The sequence below is a fragment of the Trichechus manatus genome, unplaced genomic scaffold (genome assembly GCF_000243295.1).
Source record: "Trichechus manatus latirostris isolate Lorelei unplaced genomic scaffold, TriManLat1.0 scaffold00008, whole genome shotgun sequence".
Taxonomy (NCBI): Eukaryota; Metazoa; Chordata; class Mammalia; order Sirenia; family Trichechidae; genus Trichechus; species Trichechus manatus.
Genome location: NW_004443944.1, coordinates 16772483 through 16794740, shown reverse-complemented (window position 1 = coordinate 16794740; position 22258 = coordinate 16772483). Strand labels below are relative to the sequence as shown.

Sequence of the window (22258 nt, the reverse complement as noted above, 5' to 3'; positions counted from 1 at the left end):
AGAAAGATTGGGAGTGCAGGGGTGGGGAGAGATGGTGAGACCAACTAACATGCTACCGCAGTTCAACGGTGATAGTTTGGAGACACTTAGGATACAATATATTTTTAAAAATGATTTGGTGTGGGTCTGGCAGAGACTGGAGAAACCCCAAGAGTATGCCCCCGACACCCTTTTAACTCAGTACTGAAGTCACTCCTGAGGCTCACCCTTCAGCCAAAGATTAGACAAGTCTGTGGGACAAACAATAACACACGTGAGGAACGTGCTTTGTAGTTCAGTCATGTATACCAGACTAAAGGAGCACACCAGCCCAAAAGCAAAGACACGAAGGCAGGAAGGGACAGGAAAACTGGACAAATGAAAACAGGGAACCCGGGGTGGAGAAAGGGAGAGTGTTGACACATCGCGGGGCTGGCAACCAATGTCACACAATGTGTGTATTAATTGTTTAATGAGAAACTAATAACTTTTACCTAAAGAACAATTAAAAAAAGAATCATGTTAACGGAACCATACCCATTACCTACTGCCCATCAAGTCAATTCCAACTCATAGGGTCCCTATAGGACACAGCAGAACTGCCCTATAGGGCTTCCAAGGAGTGGCTGGTGGATTCAAACTGCCAACATTTTGGTTAGCAGCCAAGCCCTTAACCACTGCGGCACCAGGGCTCCATTAATGGAACTACAGAAAATAAAACTGATCTATGTTTCAAAAACAAAAATGATTTGGGGAGGCAAAGGATGGAAGAATCAAGAATGATTCTTAGACAACGGCAGGATGCTGGGCTCATTCGTCACAGAGAAGCAGGTGTTTTGTTTCTTGGGTGAAAGAGGAGGCTGAAATGTGAAGTCAGCTTTGGACATCCTGAGTTTGAGACACCCATGGACAACAGGTAAGGAGGTCAGGTGGCAGCTGGCTATCTGCACCGTGACTCAGAAGAAATCTGGGTGGGAAATATAAATTTGTGAGTCATACAGGTACAGATGTGGGTGAGATCACCTAGAGAAAGAACATGCCAGAAGAGACAAAAACAGGGCCTTTGACCAAGCTTTCAGTGACTCCAACACTTAATGGTTGGAGAGAAAAGGAGGAGGTGGTGGCAGGCAAGTAGGAGGAAAACCAAGAGTGTGGTGACAAAAATGCCAAAGGAAGAGACAGTGTCCAGCTGAAGAATGGTCAACAAAGTCCAATACTGCCGAGAGATCCAGCGAGATGAGGACTGAAAACCTCACGGAAGAAAGCAACATGGAAGTCTTCAGGAATCTACCTACATTCTACCTTGGTGAGTAGCGTCGCCACAGTCAATTTTACAACAATTTCATCACAATGTGGCACAATGGTGCACATCTAAGATACTCCACTGGTCTCACCCGTTTGGGAGCAAGGGAGAATGAAGCAAACAAGATACAAAGGAAAGATAAGTCCAAAGGACTAACTGACCACACCCACCACGGCCTCCACCAGACTGAGTCCAGTACAACTAGATGGTGCCTGGCTACCACCACTGACTGCTCTGACTGGGATCACAACAGAGGGTCCCGGACAGAGCTGGAGAAAAATGTAGAACAAAATTCTCACTCAAAAAAAAAGACCAGACTTACTGGCCTGACAGAGACTGGAGAAACCCCGAGAGGATGGCCCCTGGACACCCTTTTAGTTCAGTAATGAAGTCACTCTCAAGGTTCACCCCTCAGCCAATGATTAGACAAGCCCATAAAACAAAACGAAACTAATGGGGCACAACAGTCCAGGGGCAAGGACTAGAAGGCAGGAGGGGACAGGAAAGCTGGTAATAGGGAACCCAAGGTCGAGAAGGGACAGTGTTGACATATCGTGGGGTTGTTAACCATTGTCATAAAACAACATGTGTATTGTTCAATGAGAAACTATTTGTTCTGTAAACCATCTAAAGTACAATAAAAAAAAAAAATAAGAGAGTAGATGTGGGAGAGACCTGAGCATGTTTAAAAGCCTGTATACCCCTCAAAGGAGTCCTCAGGTGGTACAAAAGGGTTAATGTACTCAGCTGCTAACTGAAAGGCTGGAGATTCAAGTCTATCCAGAGGCACCTAGTAAGAAAACCCTGGTGTGATCTACTCCTGAAAAATCAGCCATGGAAAATCTCGTGGAGCGTAAGTTCTACTCTTGACACACACGGGGTCATCATGAGTCAGAACCAACTAGACAGTAACTGGTGGTAGACATTTCTGAAAAAGTTAAACATAGATACCCTATGACCCCACAACTCCACTCCTCAGTCTATACTCAAGAAAAATGAAAACATACATCATCCACACAAAAGCCTGTACATAAATGTTCACAGCAGCATTGTTCTTAATGGCTAAAAGGTGGAAACAACCCAAACACCCATCAACTGATGAAACGGATAAACAAACGTAATATTCTATACAATGGGATGTTATTCAACCACAAAAAGGAATGAAGCCTGATACATGCTACAACATGCATAAACCTTGAAAACATTACGCTAAGTCAAAGAAGCCAGACACAAAAGGCCACATATCACATGATCCCATTTATATGAAATGTCCCGAACAGGCAAATCTAGAGACAGAAAGCACACTGGTGGTTGCCAGGGGCTGAGGGGGAGTGAATGCTAACGTGTACAGGGCTTCTTCTTGGCGTGATGAAATTGTTGTAAAACTGACTGTGGCGATAGTTTCATAACTCTGGGAACATATTAAAAACCACAGAATTAAACACTTTAAATGAGTGAATTGTACGGCATGTGAATTATATCTCAAAAACTGTTTAAAAAAATAAAAGTCTATGAAATGCTGGATCTCTAGGCTGCTGGGAAATGGGACCCTGTAACATCACACACGCCCACCAAAAGAAAGATCTACCAATACCAAGACAAAATGGAAGTATTACTAAAACTTTCAGCGGGGAGAAGAAAACACGTCAAAATCCTTAAAGGGCCTCAGACTCTGGTAGCACAATGGTTAAGCACTCGGCTGCTAACTGAAAGGTCAGCAGTTCGAACCCACCAACAGCTCCTCGGGAGAAAGCACCTGGCGATCTGCTCCCATCAAGACTACAGCCTAGGAAACCCGATGGGGCAGTCCTGCTCTGTCCTACAGGGTCGCTATGAGTCAGAATTGACTCGACAGCATACAACAGACCTGGTGATGTTTTTTTCTACAGGCATTTAGAGGAGAAAAAAAGTAGACAGTTGTTTTAAAATTAAGGTTGAAAAGCTTTGGTCACAGTCTTCTAGAATACTAAGAACAGCGAGATAAAGACAATACAGGACAGGCTTCAAAAATGGGGCAAACATAAGGTTTTCGAGAAGTAAACCACAAAGCTAAACTGTACAGATGTTGCCTATAGGAGTTCATCAACAGCTGCACAGAAGACATTATGCTGGCCAAGAGAAGGTAGATTTGGGGTTTGGAAATCCATTATCGAACACCTTCAGTGTTCTGAAACATTTTAGATCTTGTTAGGACAGGAACAAATCTGTTCGTTACCTAACTGGCAAATAAATTCTTCCCACTGCCTAATAAGAGTTAAAAATACTGATGCTCATTTTTTGAAAAGAAAAATTCTCAGCACTTCTGCATTGCACTGTGACTGAAAAGTGTGTATGGTTACATCTTCTTAGAGTTTCCTTGAAAAATGACAAAGGTCTCTATCTCACAGCCATCCTCAGAAAACAATCCCTTTGTGAAAGTCTTCATTTACATACAACAGTAAGAACGAGGATCCTGTACTAATTAAGGTCTGGGGCTGGTTAGCAAATTGCTATAATTGTATATTCTCCAGCATCCTGTCTCTGAAAACATATCGACAGTCGGGCAAATCTCAGCGAGAACAATACTGTTCAAGGTTTTAATATCTCACGCTTCCGCTGCATCTGTGCAGCATTTCCAAGTGTCTCCAAGTGGCTCATTGCCTTGCACGGGTGACGTTACACAAACATTTTTTAAAATCGTTTTGGCTTTGGCAGCCTGGCACCCACATACCACGATCATTACCACAAAACGCACCCATGGCAGAACAAGAGGCAAGCAGCCCCAACAGGGGCGTCTTTGTATGGAGGGGTGAACTCGGGGAGCCCATCGTTTTTCAAACTTCAAATCCCTGACCTTGGAGGCGCTTACTCCAACTCAGGCGCGGTGCAGCCAAAACCCTGCAAGGAACTGTGCTGTGAGCAATCTATCACAGAGAATGCAAACTGACAACCCTCCACCATGCTGACCTGGAGGTGTGCTTTGTTGAGTGCACGCATGGTCTTTGGAAACTGGTTTGCACAGGCCACAATTCCAAATCAGGCAGTTTTACAGAAAAAACATCCAACCCAGCACTACATAGGGTGAGCCATCTTCTGGGGGCAGGGATCAGATGGAGGTGCCCCTTCCCGTTGTCCAGCACTCCCCAGCTCACCAAAGCCCTAAGCACCTCGAGATGCCAACTATGCTTACTTCTCTTACCTGTTGGGCCCTGCAAGCTTTGAGCTGGAGGAGTTGGAGGCCGTAGGATACAGCTCATGGTTAAGAGCAAAGGTTTAAAATCAAAGATAAACCTGACCCCAGTTCCCCATTTTACCACTTCATGAATCTCTCTGAACCTGTTTCCTCCTCTGTAAAATGGGAATAACCAGACACCTACATCATAGTATTATTATGAAAATTCAAATGAAATAATCTGCCTATAATACCTGGCACCTAATAAATATTCACAAACATTAGCTACACAGATATACCCCGTATTGAGATAGTACTTCCAACTTATGCTGGAGCATCTTTGAGCAGACCATTACCCTCGGACACAAATGTCAACCTGACATCTTAAAAGCCCGAAAGCTTTGTCTCCCGAGAACTAAAACACTCCGGTAAATGCCAAGGCTAGCAGAATGGCAATGACCGACTTGGGAATTACTCAGTTAGAAGTAAGTACGTGTCAGGGGGAGTAGGCATACAAATTGAAATTTAGCTACAGAACCTGAAAGGTCGTATGGACTAGATGTAGGAACAGAACTAACGGATTCTGAGACAATAACTGTCAGGTTCTAAGTTTCCCAAGCACAGTACAGCTCAACCAACCAAACAGTTGCCACTGAGTCGATTCTGACTCACGGCAACCCATGTGTGCAGCTCCAAACCAAAAAACCCACTGCCATCCATAGTATTCCAACTCACAGTGACCCTCTACGACAAAGCAGAACCGCTTCACAGGGTTTCCAAGGAGCAGCTGGTGGATTCCAACTGCCGACCTTTTGGTTAGCAACTGAGCTCTTAACCACTGTGCCACCAGGGCTCCAAGTGGGGAATAATGCTGCCAATTTCCCAAGATGCCTGAGTGGTCACTTGGTCTCCTTTTGAGGAACTATGTCTTCCCCAGTGGGGGTGGTGTTGGTGGGTCCAGGTGTCCAGACACCAACCCTTCCCTGGCCAAAGGGCAGACACATGACACTTGACAAGCATCCTGGGGACTCTGCCCTGTTGTCCTGAGGACACATGGATGAGCCCCCTCCCCCACAGCACCAGGTTTCCAGCCTTCCCATCCATGTCAGAAGCCAGCCGTCCAGCATATTCCTTCCTGCCCAAAATCAGCCAGAGCTGGTTTCTACTGTCCATTACCAAGAAGCCTGAGTGAGGAGGTATTGCTTGGGGAACTGAAGCACTGGATTTCTCAAACCACAAGAAAAAGCAGGCTGGAGGAATAAGGATGTATTCACTGAGTCCTGATCACCACACTATGCATGGACTTTGAAATCATTAGGGCTGAAAGAGAGATAAGCCTTTGTCCCAATCATCCTTCGTAAGTGTCACATTTTGCCCATGCTGGTTTCAGCTCTTGGAAGCTCAGCAATCCAGGATCCTAACTCTGGGCCTTTGCACATGCCATTTCCTCACCTGAACAGAATGGCTCTGTCACAAGCTGTAGGCCCCTCTGTTAGAAAGGGGCTCTGGGGATAGAAGCAGCCACGCTCATGTGGCCACCTGACTTAGACAGATGGGAGCTCAGCTCCACACAAAGCCATCCCAAGGTAGTCCTTGGGGAGAAGGAAAGGTCTTCCCAGAAGCTGGGGGACCCTGCAATCTCCACCATTCCTTTGTGAAGTAGGGGCTCCAAAGTCCCTGAGAAAATCAGTCCAACAGCTGCAGAACAGCTTTGTTCAAATGTCACAGAGGTCAACAAGGCAGGAAGCTGGCAGAGAAGTGCACAGCGCCGTAAGCCTAGACTCAGAGAAGCAAGTTTCCATCCAGTCCCCAGCTTGCCTGCTGGGTGACCCTACATAATTCTTCGCTGTGCCCCCGCTGAGCAGGCAGTCTCTCTGGGCATGGTTTGCATACCTACCTCAGTGCCTTCTTCCTGGAGAGTGTAAGTGGGGGAAGTAGTAGGGCGTCTACTTTATGGGCTTATCAGCAAGGGCTCCTTGTCCTTCTTCTCCCGATTCTAATCACAGTTAACAGTTTCAAGCACTCACTATGTCCCAAGACACCGTCTGAGTACCTTGTATGAACAAGCTCATTTAACCCTCACCATAACCCTCTATCTTCATCTCCATTTGCAAGGAGGAAACTGAGCCACAGAGAGATTCAGTAATGTGCCTGAGGTCACCTACCTAGGCAGGGGAAAGCCAGAGTCAAACCCAGGGAGTCTGGTTCTAGAAGCTGGGGTTTTTTTAAACCTCTATGCCATCCTGCCTCTCGAGTGGAAGGGAGAGGTAGAGCAAAGTGGTCTATGTGCTGGGAGAGAAGGAGCTTGCAATCTAGCAGAAAAGACAGTCAACAAACAAGTAAGAAAATACAAGGTCATGGATAAGAGCTACGAAGAAAAGGAGGAGTGATTGAGGAAACTTCTGGAGTGCTGGAATGTTAAATTATCTTGATCCGGGTAGCAGCTGCAGGAAGTGTATACATGGGTTAAAGTTCATCAAGCTGGACACTACGGATGAGTGCACTCTACACAATTAGCTCTTATATCTCAGATTAAAAATGAACCAGAAAATAGTATACAGATGGTGGGAACTGGGTCTCTCACTGGGAATGGGGAGGTTACGGATAAGCAAAGGGAGAAAGCTAAAATGATCATGCGGTGATGGGTTAGAGTTGGAGACAAGCACATAAACTTGCATTTAGCTTAATATAAGTATAGATGGATACAGGCAGGATTTATTGATATGTGTTATTTACACAAAGGCTCCCTAGATGGAGCCAACTCAACTACTAACTGGAACTTTGGCAGTTCAAACCCACCCAGCAACTCCACAGAAGAAAGGCTCGTGATCCTGCTTCAGTAAAGATTCTCTAAACCTGACCTAACTCGCTGCCATCGAGTCATTTCCGACTCACAGCGACCATGCAGGACAAAGCAGAGGTGGCTCATAGGGTTTCCAAGGCTGTACATCTTTATGGAAGCAGGCTGCCACATTTTTCTCCTGCGGAGTAGCAGGTGGGTTCAAATCACCAACATTTTTTTTTTCCAGTTAGCAGTACAGTGTTTAACCACTGCACCACCAGGGCTCCTCTGTAAAGATTACAGCCCAAAAAACTATGGAACAGCTCTAATCTGTGACCTAAGGGGTCACCATGAGTCAGAATCAACTCGACGGCAATGGGTGGGTATGCACACAGGTTAGTATACATATACGTATATTTCCTTGCTCTGTCAACTGAGAGGGCCTAGAAACAAAGACAGCCAGTGGCAACAAGCACATTCAGCACCCAGTTCTTGGTCTCCAATACCGTTCTCCAACAAAAGGAACCAGAGCTCCTCGCAGAAAGGGTTGATTCTAGGAGTGAAGCAGGAAATACACAGAATAAACCTGGAGCATCTTGTAGTGTTACATGGTAAAGTGCTCAAAAAAATAAATCAATATAACCCCACAACGTTGGGAGCACGTTAAAGGGACAGAGAAGCCGACTCAAAGAGCTCCCGACGGCCAAAACAGAACACTTCAAGCAGCAAAATAAATTAATACTGGATTACAACTGAAAATATAAGAATAATGATCCATGAGTCCGTACTGATATGACTGAACGAATAAGTAAATAAATGTGAGAGAATAGACAAATCTCCCTTGCAGAATAATTCCAAGTAATTTACATAGTTACTCTTCCCTCGAGGAAATGGAGCATAACTCTCTACTCCTTAAGTATGGGCTGTATATGTGACTTGCTTCCAAAAAGTATGGCATAGAAAGGGAGTAAAAAAGGGATAATTTCACGGTGGAGAAGCCCGACAAACTACCTCAGCCAGGTGATCAAGGTCAACATCAACAGCGATAAGTCATGTTGATAGCATGTACCCTTGATATGATGTGATGAAACGGCACTTTACCTCTGAGATCTTCCTCCCCAAAAACTCATAACCCCAGTCTAATCAAGAGAAAAACAACAGACAAATCCCAACTGAGGAACATTCTACAAAATATCTGACCAATACTCTTCAAAACCATCAAGGTCATGAAAAACAGGCGAAGACAGAGAAACTGTCACGGCCCAGAGAAGCCTAAGGAGACATGACAAGTAAATGTAATGTGTGTCCTGGCTGGATACAGAAAAATGGAACAGAAAAAGGACGCCAGGTAAAAATCAACGAAACCTGAACACAGTATGGATTTTAGTCAGTAACAACATACTGATATTGGTTCATTAAGTGACAAATGTACCATACTAATGCAAGATGTTAATAATAGGGGCGCTCTGGCGGGTATATGAGAACTCTCTGTACTATCTTCACAACTTCTCTGTAAATCGAAAGCTATTCTAAAATAAAAAACATATTTGAGGAAATGTAACACAAAACAACAGAATGGCTCTTTTGGACGGGGTGGCCAAAGACCTCTCCAAGGAGGGGACGTTGGAGATGATATCTGAGAGACAAGAAACAAGCAGCTAGGACCCGTGCAAAGGGCACAGGACACATAGCTCTGAGGAGGGAACAGAGAGGGCAGAGCCACAGAGGGAAACAAAAGGAATGGAACAGAACTTCGCGAGGTGAACAAACACAAGCGAACGGGTCAGCCCCTGTAAGCAAGTCATGGTGAGTTCAGATTTGAACCCAAGGGCACTAGAAAGTCAGTGGGGGGCGTTAGCAAGACGGGCAGGATATGATTCATGTTTTTAAAGACAGTCCTGGCTGCTGTAGGAAGAGGATCAGAGGGGGCAGATGAGATAAAGGAGGACCCCGGCTCCCCGGAGTACACACATCTGCAGCAGCACAGGCAGAGACAGAAGTCATCTGGGAAGAGCTGAGAGCAGCCAGTGGGTATGAAGACATAATGAGGGGTCTTACCCACAGATGACGGCCAAGCAGGGCAAATCTTCTACCCTAGGTGACTTAAATCCTTTTAGAAAACACTTGACATCCGGCCCCAGGGGCAAAACAGGCACCTGAGCGTCCAGGAAGCACCTCCTTGGAGGCAGAGCCTCAGTTCAATCCTGCTCTGCCTCGTACTAACCCTGAGACGTTACCACTTGGAACCTCAGTCTCCTCATCTGCGAAGGGGGAAGAACACCTCCTGCTCATAACAGGATTGTTCTTGTTGTTATTGGCTGCCGTGGAGTCAGCCCCCAACTCATGGTGACCCATGCACAACAGAAGAAAACGTTGCCTGGTCCTGTGCCATCCCCAGGATCGGTCGCGAATTGGACCATTGTGATCTATAAGGTTTCAACTGGCTGATTTTTGGAAATAGATTGCCACGCCTTTCTTCCTAGTCCATCTTAATCCGGAAGCTTCGCTGAAACCTGTTCAGCATCATAGCAACACACAAGTCTCCACTGACAGACAGGTGGTAGCTGTGCATGAGGTGCATTGGCCAGGGTATCCCACATGGAAGGCAAGAATCCTACCACTCAACCACCACTGCCTCATCATTCAATGAGTAAGCTCCTGGAGCAAGCACAAGCCTCGAAAATAACTTCTAATTTGAGTGTTATTTTAACAAGAAAAGCACAAGGTAGAGAGATGATCTAATCGAGCACCCATTTTACAGACAGAAAACCAGAGGGACAGTGACAGAAAAGTGTCATTTGTCCAAGCCCCTGCAGTTAAGTGAGTGGCAGAGCAAGGACAAGGAGCCCTTCTCCGGACCCCCTCTCTCCGCCCTGCCACGTTTCCTGCCAGACCACATTTGGTTCTGATCACAACAGCATGGGCTTTCTCATTACCAGTGACTCAAAACACCTCTTCAGACAGGTTATTTCCTTGCTTAAAACTCCCCTGGGGACCATGCTTTCAGGGGACATCTAGGTCAACTGGCATAACAAAACATATTAAGAAAATGTTCTGCATCCTACTTTGGTAAGTGGCATCCAGGGTCTTAAAAGCTCGCAAGCAGCCATCTAAGATGCATCAATTGGTCCCAACCACCTGGAGTAAAGGAGAATGAAGAACACCAAAGACACAAAGAAAGTAGTATCCCAAGAGACAGAAAAGGCCACATAAACCAGTGACTCCATCAGCTGAGACTAGAACTAGATGGTGTCCGGCTACCACCAATGACCACCCTGACAGGGAACACAACAGAGTCCTAGATGGAGCAGGAGAAAGGTGGGATGCAGAACCCAAATTCTAGTAAGAAGACCAGACTTAATGGTCTGACTGAGACTGGAGGAACGCCAGAAGCATGGCCCCTGGATTCTCTATCAGTCCAGGACTAAAACAATTTCCGAAGCCAGGGATTGGACTGGACTGTGGGACGTAAAGTGATACTCATGAGAAGCGTGCCTCTTAGCTCAAATAAATATAAGAAACTAACTGTCTGGAGGTGAGATGGGAAGGCAGAGAAGGTTAGGAGCTGGTTGAATGGACACTGGTAATCAGGGGTAGAAAGGAGGAGTGTGCTGTCACAGTATAGGGAGAACAATTAGAGTCACATAACAATGTATACATAAATTTTTGTATGGGAAAAAATAAAAAACAAAAAACTCCCCTGTGGCTCCCTTCACCACTAAGTTGAAACCTTGACCGCCTGGTGGCCTGGGCTGAGTAGGGGCTGATAACCGGGCGGTGGCTCTGACTCAGCCCACCCTCCCAACTCCTCTCCGTGCTTGCCGAGCACAGCCCACGCACCCAGCCAGCCTGGCCTTCCAGAACACTCCCCGCTTCTGCACATCTCCCCCTGAACCCTGCCCATCCCCCATCTGCCAGGTCAGCCACAACAGCTGCCAGCTCTCCCATCTGTGGGTATAGCCTGGACTATCTGTCCTTCACTTTGCCCCAAATGACATGCTGTCTTAAAAAATCCTCAAAAAGCATCTTTGTTTCCGACGCCTTTAAGGAGTCACTTTTTGTGACACCTGCTAGCTAGACTGGAATCTCCTCCTGGGTCAAGAGTGAGTAATAAACCTCTCTCTGCTCCTCCTTTCCTGCTTCCCTCCCTCCCACATAACCCACAACACAGGGCTGTGGGCTCAGAGCGTGCACTCAATGACTTGTTGAAGGAATACAAACACCTTGGTACGACCATTAAGCTTGGAGATGAGCGTTTTCATCAACTAAAGATATGAAAAGCGTTCCAGTCACTCATTTTTAAAAACAGCCTGAAGGAGAAGGAGGAACGGCTGCTTCCTTTTGGAAGCCTCCTAAAAATCTCTCACACAGACCAAATGAAAAGTAGCAATCCTGCAATTTGAAGATTTTGGAAGTCTAACCCAGGATTCTGAATAAAACATAAGCTCTATTTGTCCTCATTTCCTAAAGTATCTCTCCTAAACGCAAAGCCTGGACTCAGCATCCCAGAGACTCCTACATTCCTTTTTATCTCTAATCCAAGATCCCGGTTTTCTAACAAAGTGGGCCAACTTTGCCCCACTTCTGCGATTCCAAAGAGGCCTGTTATTAAAATCAGGAAACCAGCAGCAGCTTCTAGAACATGTTTTTATTAAAATTCTGATTCGTGAAAATTACTCTGTGAAGAGGCAGCCAGCACCCTCAGTCATGACATGCACGTAAAATTTACTGTCGGGAGGATTACTGACAGGTCAGCGCACCTACAAAAACATGCAAGGAAAAGAAAATCAAAAACGAGGCGATTTCTCCATAAATTAGGTCCATCCATCAAAGGTTCCTTCTTTCAAAATCGGACGTGTGTGACAACGTTGGCTCCTAGGGCTGCGCTTTGCAGTTCTGCTACAGCAACAAAAAAAAATTCCAATTTCCTCTTCTGCTTTGGAATAGGTAATACAAGGTTTTTACTCACCTTTGGAGCGAGTAGAGATATCCATGCCCTCTCCCACCTCCTGTTCTGTTTTTATTTCGTCTTCAGCCAAGCTGAAACAGAGCAAATTACGTTCATGTTTGGGGAGGATAAGAACTCGCCCCATGGGGCAGCTACTTAGAAGTTCCAACAACAAACCCACCTTGCAGACAATCCCCCATCCTTATGCAGGGGGGTGGGGCAAAGAAACCCACACTCGATTTCAACTAAGTGTTAAGACTCCTAACTGGAGGTTTTTGTAAACACTAGGTTGTTCTCTTTTTCAAGTTAAATTACTATTTCAGTTGTCATGCAAAAAAAAAAAAAGCATTTTTTAGATACACAATTACAATCTCTCGCCACGGGCCAATAAGAACCCAGCCTCTGAGTAAACAAGTTTCTAATTGTTAACACAGGGTTCAAAAGCAGGCAGGTTGGAGGTGTTCCGTAGGGTATACCGAGATTTCTGATGTCTGAAATTTTTCAAGACAGAGGGTTTTCCAGACCTCCCTTCTAAATCTTACAATCTACCAATGAGACAGGAATATGAAAAATATATAGGTTAAATTACGAAGTGAAAAAATATGCCCAAGCTAGAAGCAAAAGGCCTGGTCTTAAAACATTCAAACAACCAGCATTTAACCCAGGAGTTAGGAATGGGGTCTCCACCCCCTGGACGTCTCCTCTCTGTGGCAGCCTGGCTTAGAGAAGACATTCAGCATTTTTTGAGCTGTGACTAATTGCCCCCCACCACAGAAGTGGAATCAGGAAGGATTATTTAAAAGAAACTGGCAGAGAGTTGGGGGCTGGGGAGAGAAGCAGAGAAAGCAGGCCCCTTTGCTGGAAGGTCTCTCATCCAGAATCTTCCGTCTCTCCCTCCCTCTGCTGGAACGTCAATTAAGCAGACAGCAGGCCATTTTAGATCTTTCTCCCACACACCGCACCTCCCAAGCCAAACCAAAGGAAGAAATGAAGGTGCAAATTGTTTCAGATGCTAGTACTTTCCAAACATTCAGACAGACACTGAAGTGATAAGAATCTGAGCAATTACTCTAGATGCAATTCCACTGGACTGTGTTTCAACAAGAAGAAATGGGTGCATCATCAATTGATATGCCTGGAATTTTCCATTTAGAAGACGCAGAGCCAGGACAGGAAGGAAGCTGGGGAGCAGACGAAGGATTAGAATGTCCTGTCTGTGTTCCGTGGTCTGGGACTATGACAAAGCAAAAGAGAAGTCCAAAATGGCAACCCTCAGGCCTGGAACTCCAGAGTACAATGGCGATGTGTTTAAGAGAGTTCATGTTTGCTGTTTATGGGAGGAAGAGGATTCAGAATGGGAGCTAAGTAGAAAGAAAAAGACTAACTCAGAATTAAATTATAGGAACTTGGAGACCTCTGACCTAACTAGTACCAGAAGAGTAAAGAAAGGTAGTTTTGGTTTAAATCCGAATATTAACACCTTTAGTTCTCTGATATTATACCTCAACAATTTCATTTATACTGCATGTGTAAAGGAAGCCCGTGACACAAATCCCCAAAGAAACAACTGACATGTTGTCAGAAATGGTCTTCATCAGAAGTAAGCAGCCTGCTAAATTTAAACACGTCGCTAACATGCAATACAACGGTTATTTGTTGAAGTTGATTTTAGCACAAATACCTTCTACTCCAAGTTAAGAGGCAAACATTCTCTATTAAGAAAAACACCCCTCCTGGAACATACACAGGTCGTCCAACTGGATGCTGTTGATGGTTTCCTGCTTGGGGTGATTGGAAATAAATTTTAACGAAAAGCCCATGCAGCCTTCAGAGAAGGGTAGATGGTTAACTTCAAAAGAACAAACAGCAACCTTGATCTTTCCAGCAACTAGAATTGTTTCCCTCTTTAGCATGAAGTATGTGAAATACTAAACTTCTTGAAACCAATCCCATATTTTGAGTGATAGAGAAAACACTAATCTGTGATCCAACCAAAATGGTGGTGAGAGAAACAATTATGCGTAACAGAACCAAAAGACCCACTTGAAGGATTTATGCAGCGATGAAAACATGTAAAGGTGTATTGATCATGGAGGAGGGCTGCATACAAGAGAACAATTATTTGGCTCCTAACAGCCTAGAGAAGCTGAATACTTTAGGGAGGAATGCTGCTGAGAGGCTAAGAAAATGCAAACTAGTTATGGGGTGGTTATTTGCTGCAGAGTTTAAGATAATCTATTCTGGATCAGGAAAGAGAAAGAGAGAAAAAAAGTTTAGCAAGTATTACAAGTGAGTACCATAATCACCTAACTTTAACAACAGCACCGCCAGCTTTAGCCAAGAATTTCAAGCGCAACAATTTAAGAAAATCATCCTTTTCACAGATCAGCAAGCCATCCTTTCAAAGGGAATCTGAGTGCGCACACACACGCGCGCACACACACAGACACACGCACACACACACACACACAGTAACTTGTATCTGACTAAAGAAAACAGCACTGTCTGCGCATTAAAACAGCCTCGGGAACCCTATAGGGCAGTTCTACTCTGTCCTATAGGGTTGCTATGAGTCGGCAAAGGCAGTAGGTTTGGTTTTTGGTTTTATGCATTAAAAGGGGAGGGAAAAACTTCATTTACAAAAGCAAAGACCAGAATGCAAAATTAGTCATTTTGAATAGCCACATCTAAAGGGACTTCCTTTTTCTACACCACTGATCTCGTTTTCTTTTTTTTTTTTTTTTTTTGGTTTAGTGTTAAGTACTAGTATGTTATTAGGGAAAGAAAAACCTACGAATATTACATCAAGAGTGGTAGTAAGAAAAGACTTGTACCTGTCTGAATGCCACACAGGTTCTTGGTCAATTTAGATTAAGAACTGTTCAGTCATCTGGGGGTAACAACAGTCAAATAACAGTAATCGTTATAAAGCAAAGAAAGCAGCATCTGGAGAAAATACTTGCAACTCCTGTCATTAACACATTAAAGTCCTAGAAAACATACAGCATCCTTCCTTCCATATCTGCTGGCCTCCAGCAATCTGGGTGATTATTTAATATGAAAAACAATGGAACAACAAGCCCTAGTTTCAAACTGACTGTTTTTTTTAATTAGGTCTGCTGGGGAGACTGGGGGCCCGCTGAAGGAATGGGTGAAGTTAGCTGAAAACCAAACAAACAGCTTCTCACTCCAAAAGGAAAACGCAGCATCAACCAGTTGTATATATTGTATGTTCCCCACCACCACTACCTTCTGCACTTGCATTTACCCTAAGTAACTTGCCTATGGATTTCACAAACTGGATACATTGCAGGCAATTCAAAGAAGAAACATCAGCCCCTGCAAACACAATCAAGCCCATCCAGTATTTCTCCCCCAATGTCTGAGTAAGGAAACCCAGGCTTACTTCTGAACCTGCAAGCATTGAAAAAGAGCAATTAAAAGTTGCGGATGAATTGCTGCACCTCCAGGATGTTTAAGCCTTCTGATTATTAATTCTGAGGACTCAAGGCTGGTCCGTAATTCCCAGGAATCCCATCCCCTCCGCACTTCCGAGAGAGAGGAAAAAAAAAGCATCTAGTTTTGACAGCAAAATGCCTAGATACACAATGCCCAGATACTTCTTTTCCCCAGGTGCCCCTACTATCTTGACTTTTAACCAGGAATATCTAACCCATCTAGAATACATAACCAGCATGCACAAGACTCTGGTTCTACAAATGAGGATCACCACACAGCAATTCAAGAATCATGCATCATTCAAAAGGACTTTTCCTCCTGGTTTTTACTTTCATGGAAAATACCAAACTGGTCCAGGCTGTTAAGAAAAATTTAATCCCCAAGACACATCTTCCTCTTCTAAATCACAAAATAGTGAACATCAACATTTTTCTCAAAAATTTCAAAACCATGCTTCCATAGATCTGCAATTAATTTTTAAAAAATGGGGGGGAAGGGAATTGTTAGCAGAGCAGCTTTACATAAGCACTCACCTAAAACAGGCAGAGTCATCGGTAGCTAAGCTATTTATGCAGGATTCTTAAAATGGCGTCTGGCAACACTGCCTCATTCCTGTATTGAAGCTAAAATGGTAGCAGTTTGTTCAACAGCTGTAGCTGTTGTTTAAGCAGCCCTGCTAGTTTCAAAGCCACCTTCCTAAATATCAGAACTAGGAAAAAGCTCAGCCAAAGGACACCAACAACCCAACGTTTAGAAGCTTTAAAAAAAAAAAAAAAAAAAAAAACTGCAATGACAGGGGGAGTTTGTGAAGTCACAGGTTCCTAAGGAAAGCCCTTTCCTTTTTAGTTCCTGAACCTTCAATGTGAGCTCTGTGAAGAGGCCCCCTGGCCCTCAAATTAGGTGGCAGGAAGATTAAGAATTATGCAGCCCTGTGGCATATACTGAAGATAGGCAGGTGTCTGTGCAAACACCAAAATGTTATGGAAGAGCAGGCTGGGGTGGGGGAGGTTGCCCAGTTCCCCTTTTCGGGATATTAGAAACCAGCTTTGCGTCCATCCCAAAAGTGCTTCAAGGACAGCAGGCATCTGAAAAGCCAAGCTAAGGGCTGCACCGGGGTCTGAGGCCAAACTAAAATAAAAAGGCTGTTTATACGCCTGAAAACGGCCACTGAACACCCATCCCTCCAAAGCTGCCAGTCCTAAGACAGTTAACATCAAGGAAAGACAATCCGAGTCTGCAGAGGAGAAACACAAGGAAAACACTCATTTAACCAATGCACAGGATACGCACAAATTAGATTTTTGTCCCCCTCCAACAGGACCCTGAGAAGAAAAAATGGGGTTTTGCAAAACTCACTTTCGGAGACCAAACTAAGAGCCTAAGAGTGGATAACATCATTTATGTTAAAGAGAACACAGGTCTGAGGACTGGCCTCAGGACTTTCCCGCTAGTGTGAGTGGGGAGTTTCAAGGTGACTGCTTTTTAGCTCCAGGGGAGAAAGGAGGGCATGGTGCCCACAGCTGTGCCAGGGCCAGGACGGGATCCTGGCGTCGCGCCGGCCGGTAGGTAGGTAATCTTGATGGGGACAGACAGCCTGGCAGTGTTGCTAGCTGCAGAGGCTGACATGGCTCCTGCCGGCTTGTTTGTCTGGAAGGAGAATGGGGAGGAGGGGGAAGGGCAATCGCAGCCTTAGCAACCTGAAGCCAAGGGTGAATCCTTACTTGGTATTGTATTTTATGGGCAACCAAAGGGTTTCTAAGCATATTCCCTTATTAAATCTCCACTGGGGGAGACCAAAGGCACCTTCGCATGTATTTCTTTTTTTTCTTCCCAGGGTCAACCAGAGGCAAAACCAGATCTAGGGCTCCTGTGCTGACAAACGTTGCCTCTGCCACAGGAGTGGAGAGGAAAGAAGGCAAAAGAAACAAAGACATTGCACATTTGAAGTGGTTGGACTTTAAAAACCTACCTTTGCTTTCAGGGTTTTCTGGGTTACTGTCACCCTGCTTTTTAAAAAGTGACTTATTTTCCCCCCTCTCCTATTTAAGAACTAAAGCCGTTCACCCACTGTTCTCCAGGATAAAGAAAGGAGGAATGTTTTGTTTAAAAGAAAAAGAGATTACAAAAGAAAGGGTAAAAAAAAAAGCTATTGTTTTCATCCCTAATTTATAATCCAAGAGGCCCCATTATTTCTTTCTTTCTGACTCAAATCTTTGAACTGTTAATTATAAAAGTAACTGGACTTGGCTCCAGTGGGCTATGTTCATGCTCAGCAATTAGAAAAGCTCTGCAGAAAGTTTACTGAGTGATTATATATAATTAATTCCTAGTTAAGACTGAACACTGACCATTTTCTGGAGCTAATATGAGCAGTTGCTTCCCCTCCCCCAAGTGAACGCCACTTAATTTCCCAAAGCAGAAAAGTGAATCCATCCAGGAGGGTCTTGAAGGGGAAAAAAAAAAGAGGAATCAAAAGCTCCAGTGTGTCTGTGTTTGTTCCTTGCAGCTGTGCATCCTCTTTGGGGACTGAGGAGGCAGAAGGGAAAAAGAAAAAAAAAACAGCCCAGCATTCTGTTCCTCCCTCTGTAATTTACAAACGTGGCAGAGACCATTCTACCTTGATGTAAAAAGGAAAGGGGGGGAGGGGTGCCCTAGGAATGTGGGAGACTCTCTTCAGCTTGGTGGGATCTGCTTTTCCTAAAAGGAACAAAGATGGTAGAAATTTCCAGAAGGCCCATTCTCAGTCCAGCCACTTCAATTGTCAATCTTTAACCTTTCCTCCAAGTCTATTGGTTCAAAAGCTGGCGAGAAGAACCCCATTGGGCTGCTCTCTGGGAGCCAGCACTGCTGTCCCTACCTAGCCCTGCTGCAATGCAGACATTTATTTTTTTTCCCCCTTTAGTGCAAATGGAAAGCAATGCTACTTTGAAGGCAATTAACTTTTTTACAGACTCATGCTTGGTGGTAGTAGCTAGCTTGGCCCAGGGCTGAGAACTTGCTGGAACTACACTTCTGAAAACAGACCTTTGCTTTCCAAACCTGAGGGAGCCATTTCAATGCAAGCTTTTAGAGGACAAATGCCTTGTCCTCAAGTTTCCTTCCAGCCCAATATTATGCAAACGTTGAAGGCACCAAACCAGGAGTCTTGTGATTAGATACTGCTTCTAGGGAGGCCACAAGAACCTCGATATATAATTTCCATTTACAGCAAGCAGATAAGAACAAAGAAAAAAGCCAAGTGTCTCAACTTACTTGTATGGGGGTAGCAGCACTGTTCAATTTCAAGTATTTAACATCATTAACTGCCTGGACTTTTACTGCAAGAAGCTGGCCTGCCTCACACAAGTCTTCTCTCAACTTTAGAATTTGGTACATTTCTCCTTACTTCCAACTGGTGCTAAAAGGTGAGTTGCTGGACACTACTTTAAAAGAAAAAGGAGTATTGTCTCCATAAAGTTGGCATAACACAGCAACTGAATGTATTTCCAGCATTTACAGTCGTACCGGATTGGTCGCCAAGCTGGAAAATTTATGGAGTGAACTTCTAGGGAAATTCTGAAGGTAATGCTAAACAAGAGTCTACTTTTTTTAAGTTCTAGCTACAGCATTAAGCATTCGGGGGAAATGTGAACAGTGAGAAATAAATCATAAGTTAAAGCTAAGCATGCATACTGATGTGTGGGTCAGGCTTGGAAAAGGGCCGGAGTCTATTGAGAGTCCTGAATCAAACTAAGTTTGGTGGTGGGGGGTATTTTAGCACTACACCTAAGTATTCTAAAACATAAGTACTGACACCACCACCACCGCCACCCCACACACACACACCACCACCACCAGCTCCTGACCCACCAATGTTCAGGGCTCTGTGACTATAAGAACAACTACATCACATTTCACAAGCAGATCACCTACCCAGAGTTCATACATCCAAACAAACCCAATTAAAAGTCTAGAATCGAGTCACAATGAACTGAACATTTCTCCCCTGGCTGAGGGTAAACAGGAAGTGCAATCTTCTATCTGTAGGTTATCTGGAAAAACAGTGGATTCAAACAGTCACCTAAAATCAAGACACTATTAATAAAAAGCTCTCATTTGGTTTGTGGGAAAATAAAGCCCCTAACTGCTGGAGCCAAGACCCTCTTACTGCAAGCAGACCCACAATGTTTCCAAAACTCTTTATACATGGTCAGAGGAAATGGATTGCTTTACTTACCCAACAAATGTTCAAGCAACCGTCTCATTTTTCCACAGTTAGGAAGAGAGAACAGGCTGGCAGATTTGGGACTTGATCAAAAAGGAAATTTTTTTAAACAGTTACATGGTATTATTAAAAACACACACAACAACACAACCCAACAACTGAATATGGAATGCTGTCATGAGCCACAGACATGATTTTATTTCCTCTGCACTCTATCACAGAGAAGGGCAGAAGATGATACAATGTAAAAAAAAAAAGGAAAGGAAAATAAAAACAAGGATAAAAGATACATTAGTTCATTGAAAACCATGCAAAAGTACAAAGCTAAGGGATTCAAAAAAGAGTCCTCACAGATTTATTACAGGATGTTGTCCAGCACCCCCACCACCACCACCACTCCCCCATCCCTACTCCAAAAACTTCCTCCAACGCCTAGAAAACACTTCAAGAAACATCTGCTGGCTTCACTCTGAATTAACTTAAGTCAGGAAAAAAGGCTAAACAAGGTAGTTTCAAGTGAAGAAGCCCTGAATGAAGAGATAAGACCATACAGCAGACACCACCACCCACCTAGGCCCCAGGAGCTCCCATCTCGCCTTAGCATGCTCTGCTGAGGGTTTGGTTCTTTTAAAAACACACATCCTGGCTTGTCAGAACTTAGGCAAGCCTTCCCAGAACCTCTTTGGAGAGGTAAACTTGCCTGCTTTGCTGTCTGCCATAAGCTCCCCTTGGAGAGAAGCCTGCTTGCTTACCTTCCATTTTCTTCCCCCAGCAGGCATGTGACACAAGAGACAATAGTGCAGGGAGAGAAACTGCTCAGAGAGAGAGAGAGAGAGAAAGAGAGAGGAGAGGGGGGAAAAAGCTGCTTTTTTGGCATACCAGGATCTAGCTTCAAACTATTCCCAAAACACCTTGCCCTGTTGAAAGGCAAGGTGTGGCAAGGCCCTTGCCAGTTTGCAAAATCAAGCTATGGCTAATGGCTACTGAGCCATGTGACCCAAGGCAGCATTTAAAAAAAAAAAAAAAATCTCTCTAAACAGTTCCAAGTTAACCTAAGTGCTCAGGGGGGGAGTGTGGCACGGCCAGCCACAGAGAAATCACACTGCTCGCCCACAATTCGGATGTCTCAGAGGGAGGGGGAAAAAAAGATGGTTAAAAAGTCGAGCTTACCTCTGTGGATGCATTGTTAACACTGTGTAATGTCAATACTTATAAAACATGGAGGACAGGCTCCTAGTTCTCACACAGAAAAAGGGTTTGGCACTTCGGCTTGATGATCTGGCCGCCTAATAAGAGCTCATCCCCGATTGGCTGCTCCGGCAAATCGGAGTGTAAAGCCGCTCGGGATTGGCTGAAACACTTCCTGAGCGATTATCTTTGTGAGGCTCTGGTGAGCAAGAGCCATCCTGTGCATAGAAAAAGACAGGCTAAGCTAGGCCTTTTGCAGCAAGAAAAACTTGGGAAAGGGGCCCCCAGACGCACTTCTCCCACACTCTGGCTAGATTTGCCAGCACGGGTAAACCAGTGCAGCCAGCCTGACCTGCTCCAGCAAAGCCTGAGGCCAGGATGCCACTGGAAAGAGAGTTTTTGGGGTGAGCTGAAAGGCTCACCCTCATCTGCCCCCACAGAAACGGCCCTTTTCTGGGAGGAAGGCTTGTCCTTTTCTAGAACAATCCAGCAGAATGTTTCTCCAAGGGAGAAGTTAAGCTGAGGAGGGGGAAGCCCCAGGAAACAAGCTAAGGGAGCAAGAAAGCAAGGCTTGAAGCAGGCCTCTGAGGAGCAGAGGGAAAACAGACAGGCAAGCCCCAAGAAATCATCAAAAAGCAGCAGTGGCTTCTCAGAGGAAAGAAGATTCCACTACTGAGAGGAGGAGGGGAAGAGAGTGGTCAAGTTTGCCCAGTCATTGTCAAAACGCCTCCTGGAAAAGCAGGCCAGAGAGCCATTTTCCCGGCACGGAATCTAACATCTCGCCCCCTCAGCCAGTATGCAAAGGAGAACCAAAATGGGTTCCTGCCTCCCTGCCAAGATGCCAAGAGGGGACCGCCTCTCCGTCCTTACCCTAAGAAAAGCCAAACGTGCTCCTAGCAGGCCACATGCCTAGTCTACAAACTTCCCTTCTCCTCCCAGCCCCCTCCCCCACTGCTGAGGCCTGCTAAACCTGTCAGTTAAACAAAAATCTGACTTCCGTATTAGTCTGCGATGCCTTCGGCTTCCTGCCTATTAACCCTCTCTCAGACTCTGGGCCCGGCTGGGAAAAACTAGGCCCTGAGATAGCAGAGGAGGCCTGTGGAAAAATACCAGCAGCAGCTCTCCCGGCAGATGCAGAAAGAGAGAGAGAGAGCCGCTGTCTCTTGCCTTTGCTTCCCAAAGAGGCGTGTACCTTCTGAATCCAGGGCACAGGCAGTGCCTCTCGGTCTGAGAAGCCATTTAAA

The 22258-nt window shown here is 44.9% G+C and overlaps 1 protein-coding gene across 13 annotated transcripts in view; it reads right to left on the bottom strand.

Moving 5' to 3' along the window:
- Positions 1 to 21759, bottom strand: part of ZMYND8 (zinc finger MYND-type containing 8) — a 127810-nt gene extending 106051 nt beyond the window's left edge. For 2 of the 13 annotated variants that reach the window (XM_004370269.3, XM_012558519.2), the window contains exons 1-2: positions 20997 to 21678; positions 12185 to 12255 (exon numbers count right to left, since the gene is read on the bottom strand). In XM_004370269.3, the coding sequence (XP_004370326.1) occupies positions 12185 to 12255; positions 20997 to 21010 (85 nt within the window). In that variant the 5' untranslated portion in view covers positions 21011 to 21678. Of the gene's footprint in view, positions 1 to 12184; positions 12256 to 14997; positions 15054 to 19838; positions 20199 to 20578; positions 20639 to 20705; positions 20727 to 20996 lie in introns of those variants that run through there. The other 11 variants (XM_023743104.1, XM_023743126.1, XM_023743127.1 and 8 more) reach the window with 11 other exon arrangements.
- Positions 21760 to 22258: the final 499 nt, after the last annotated feature.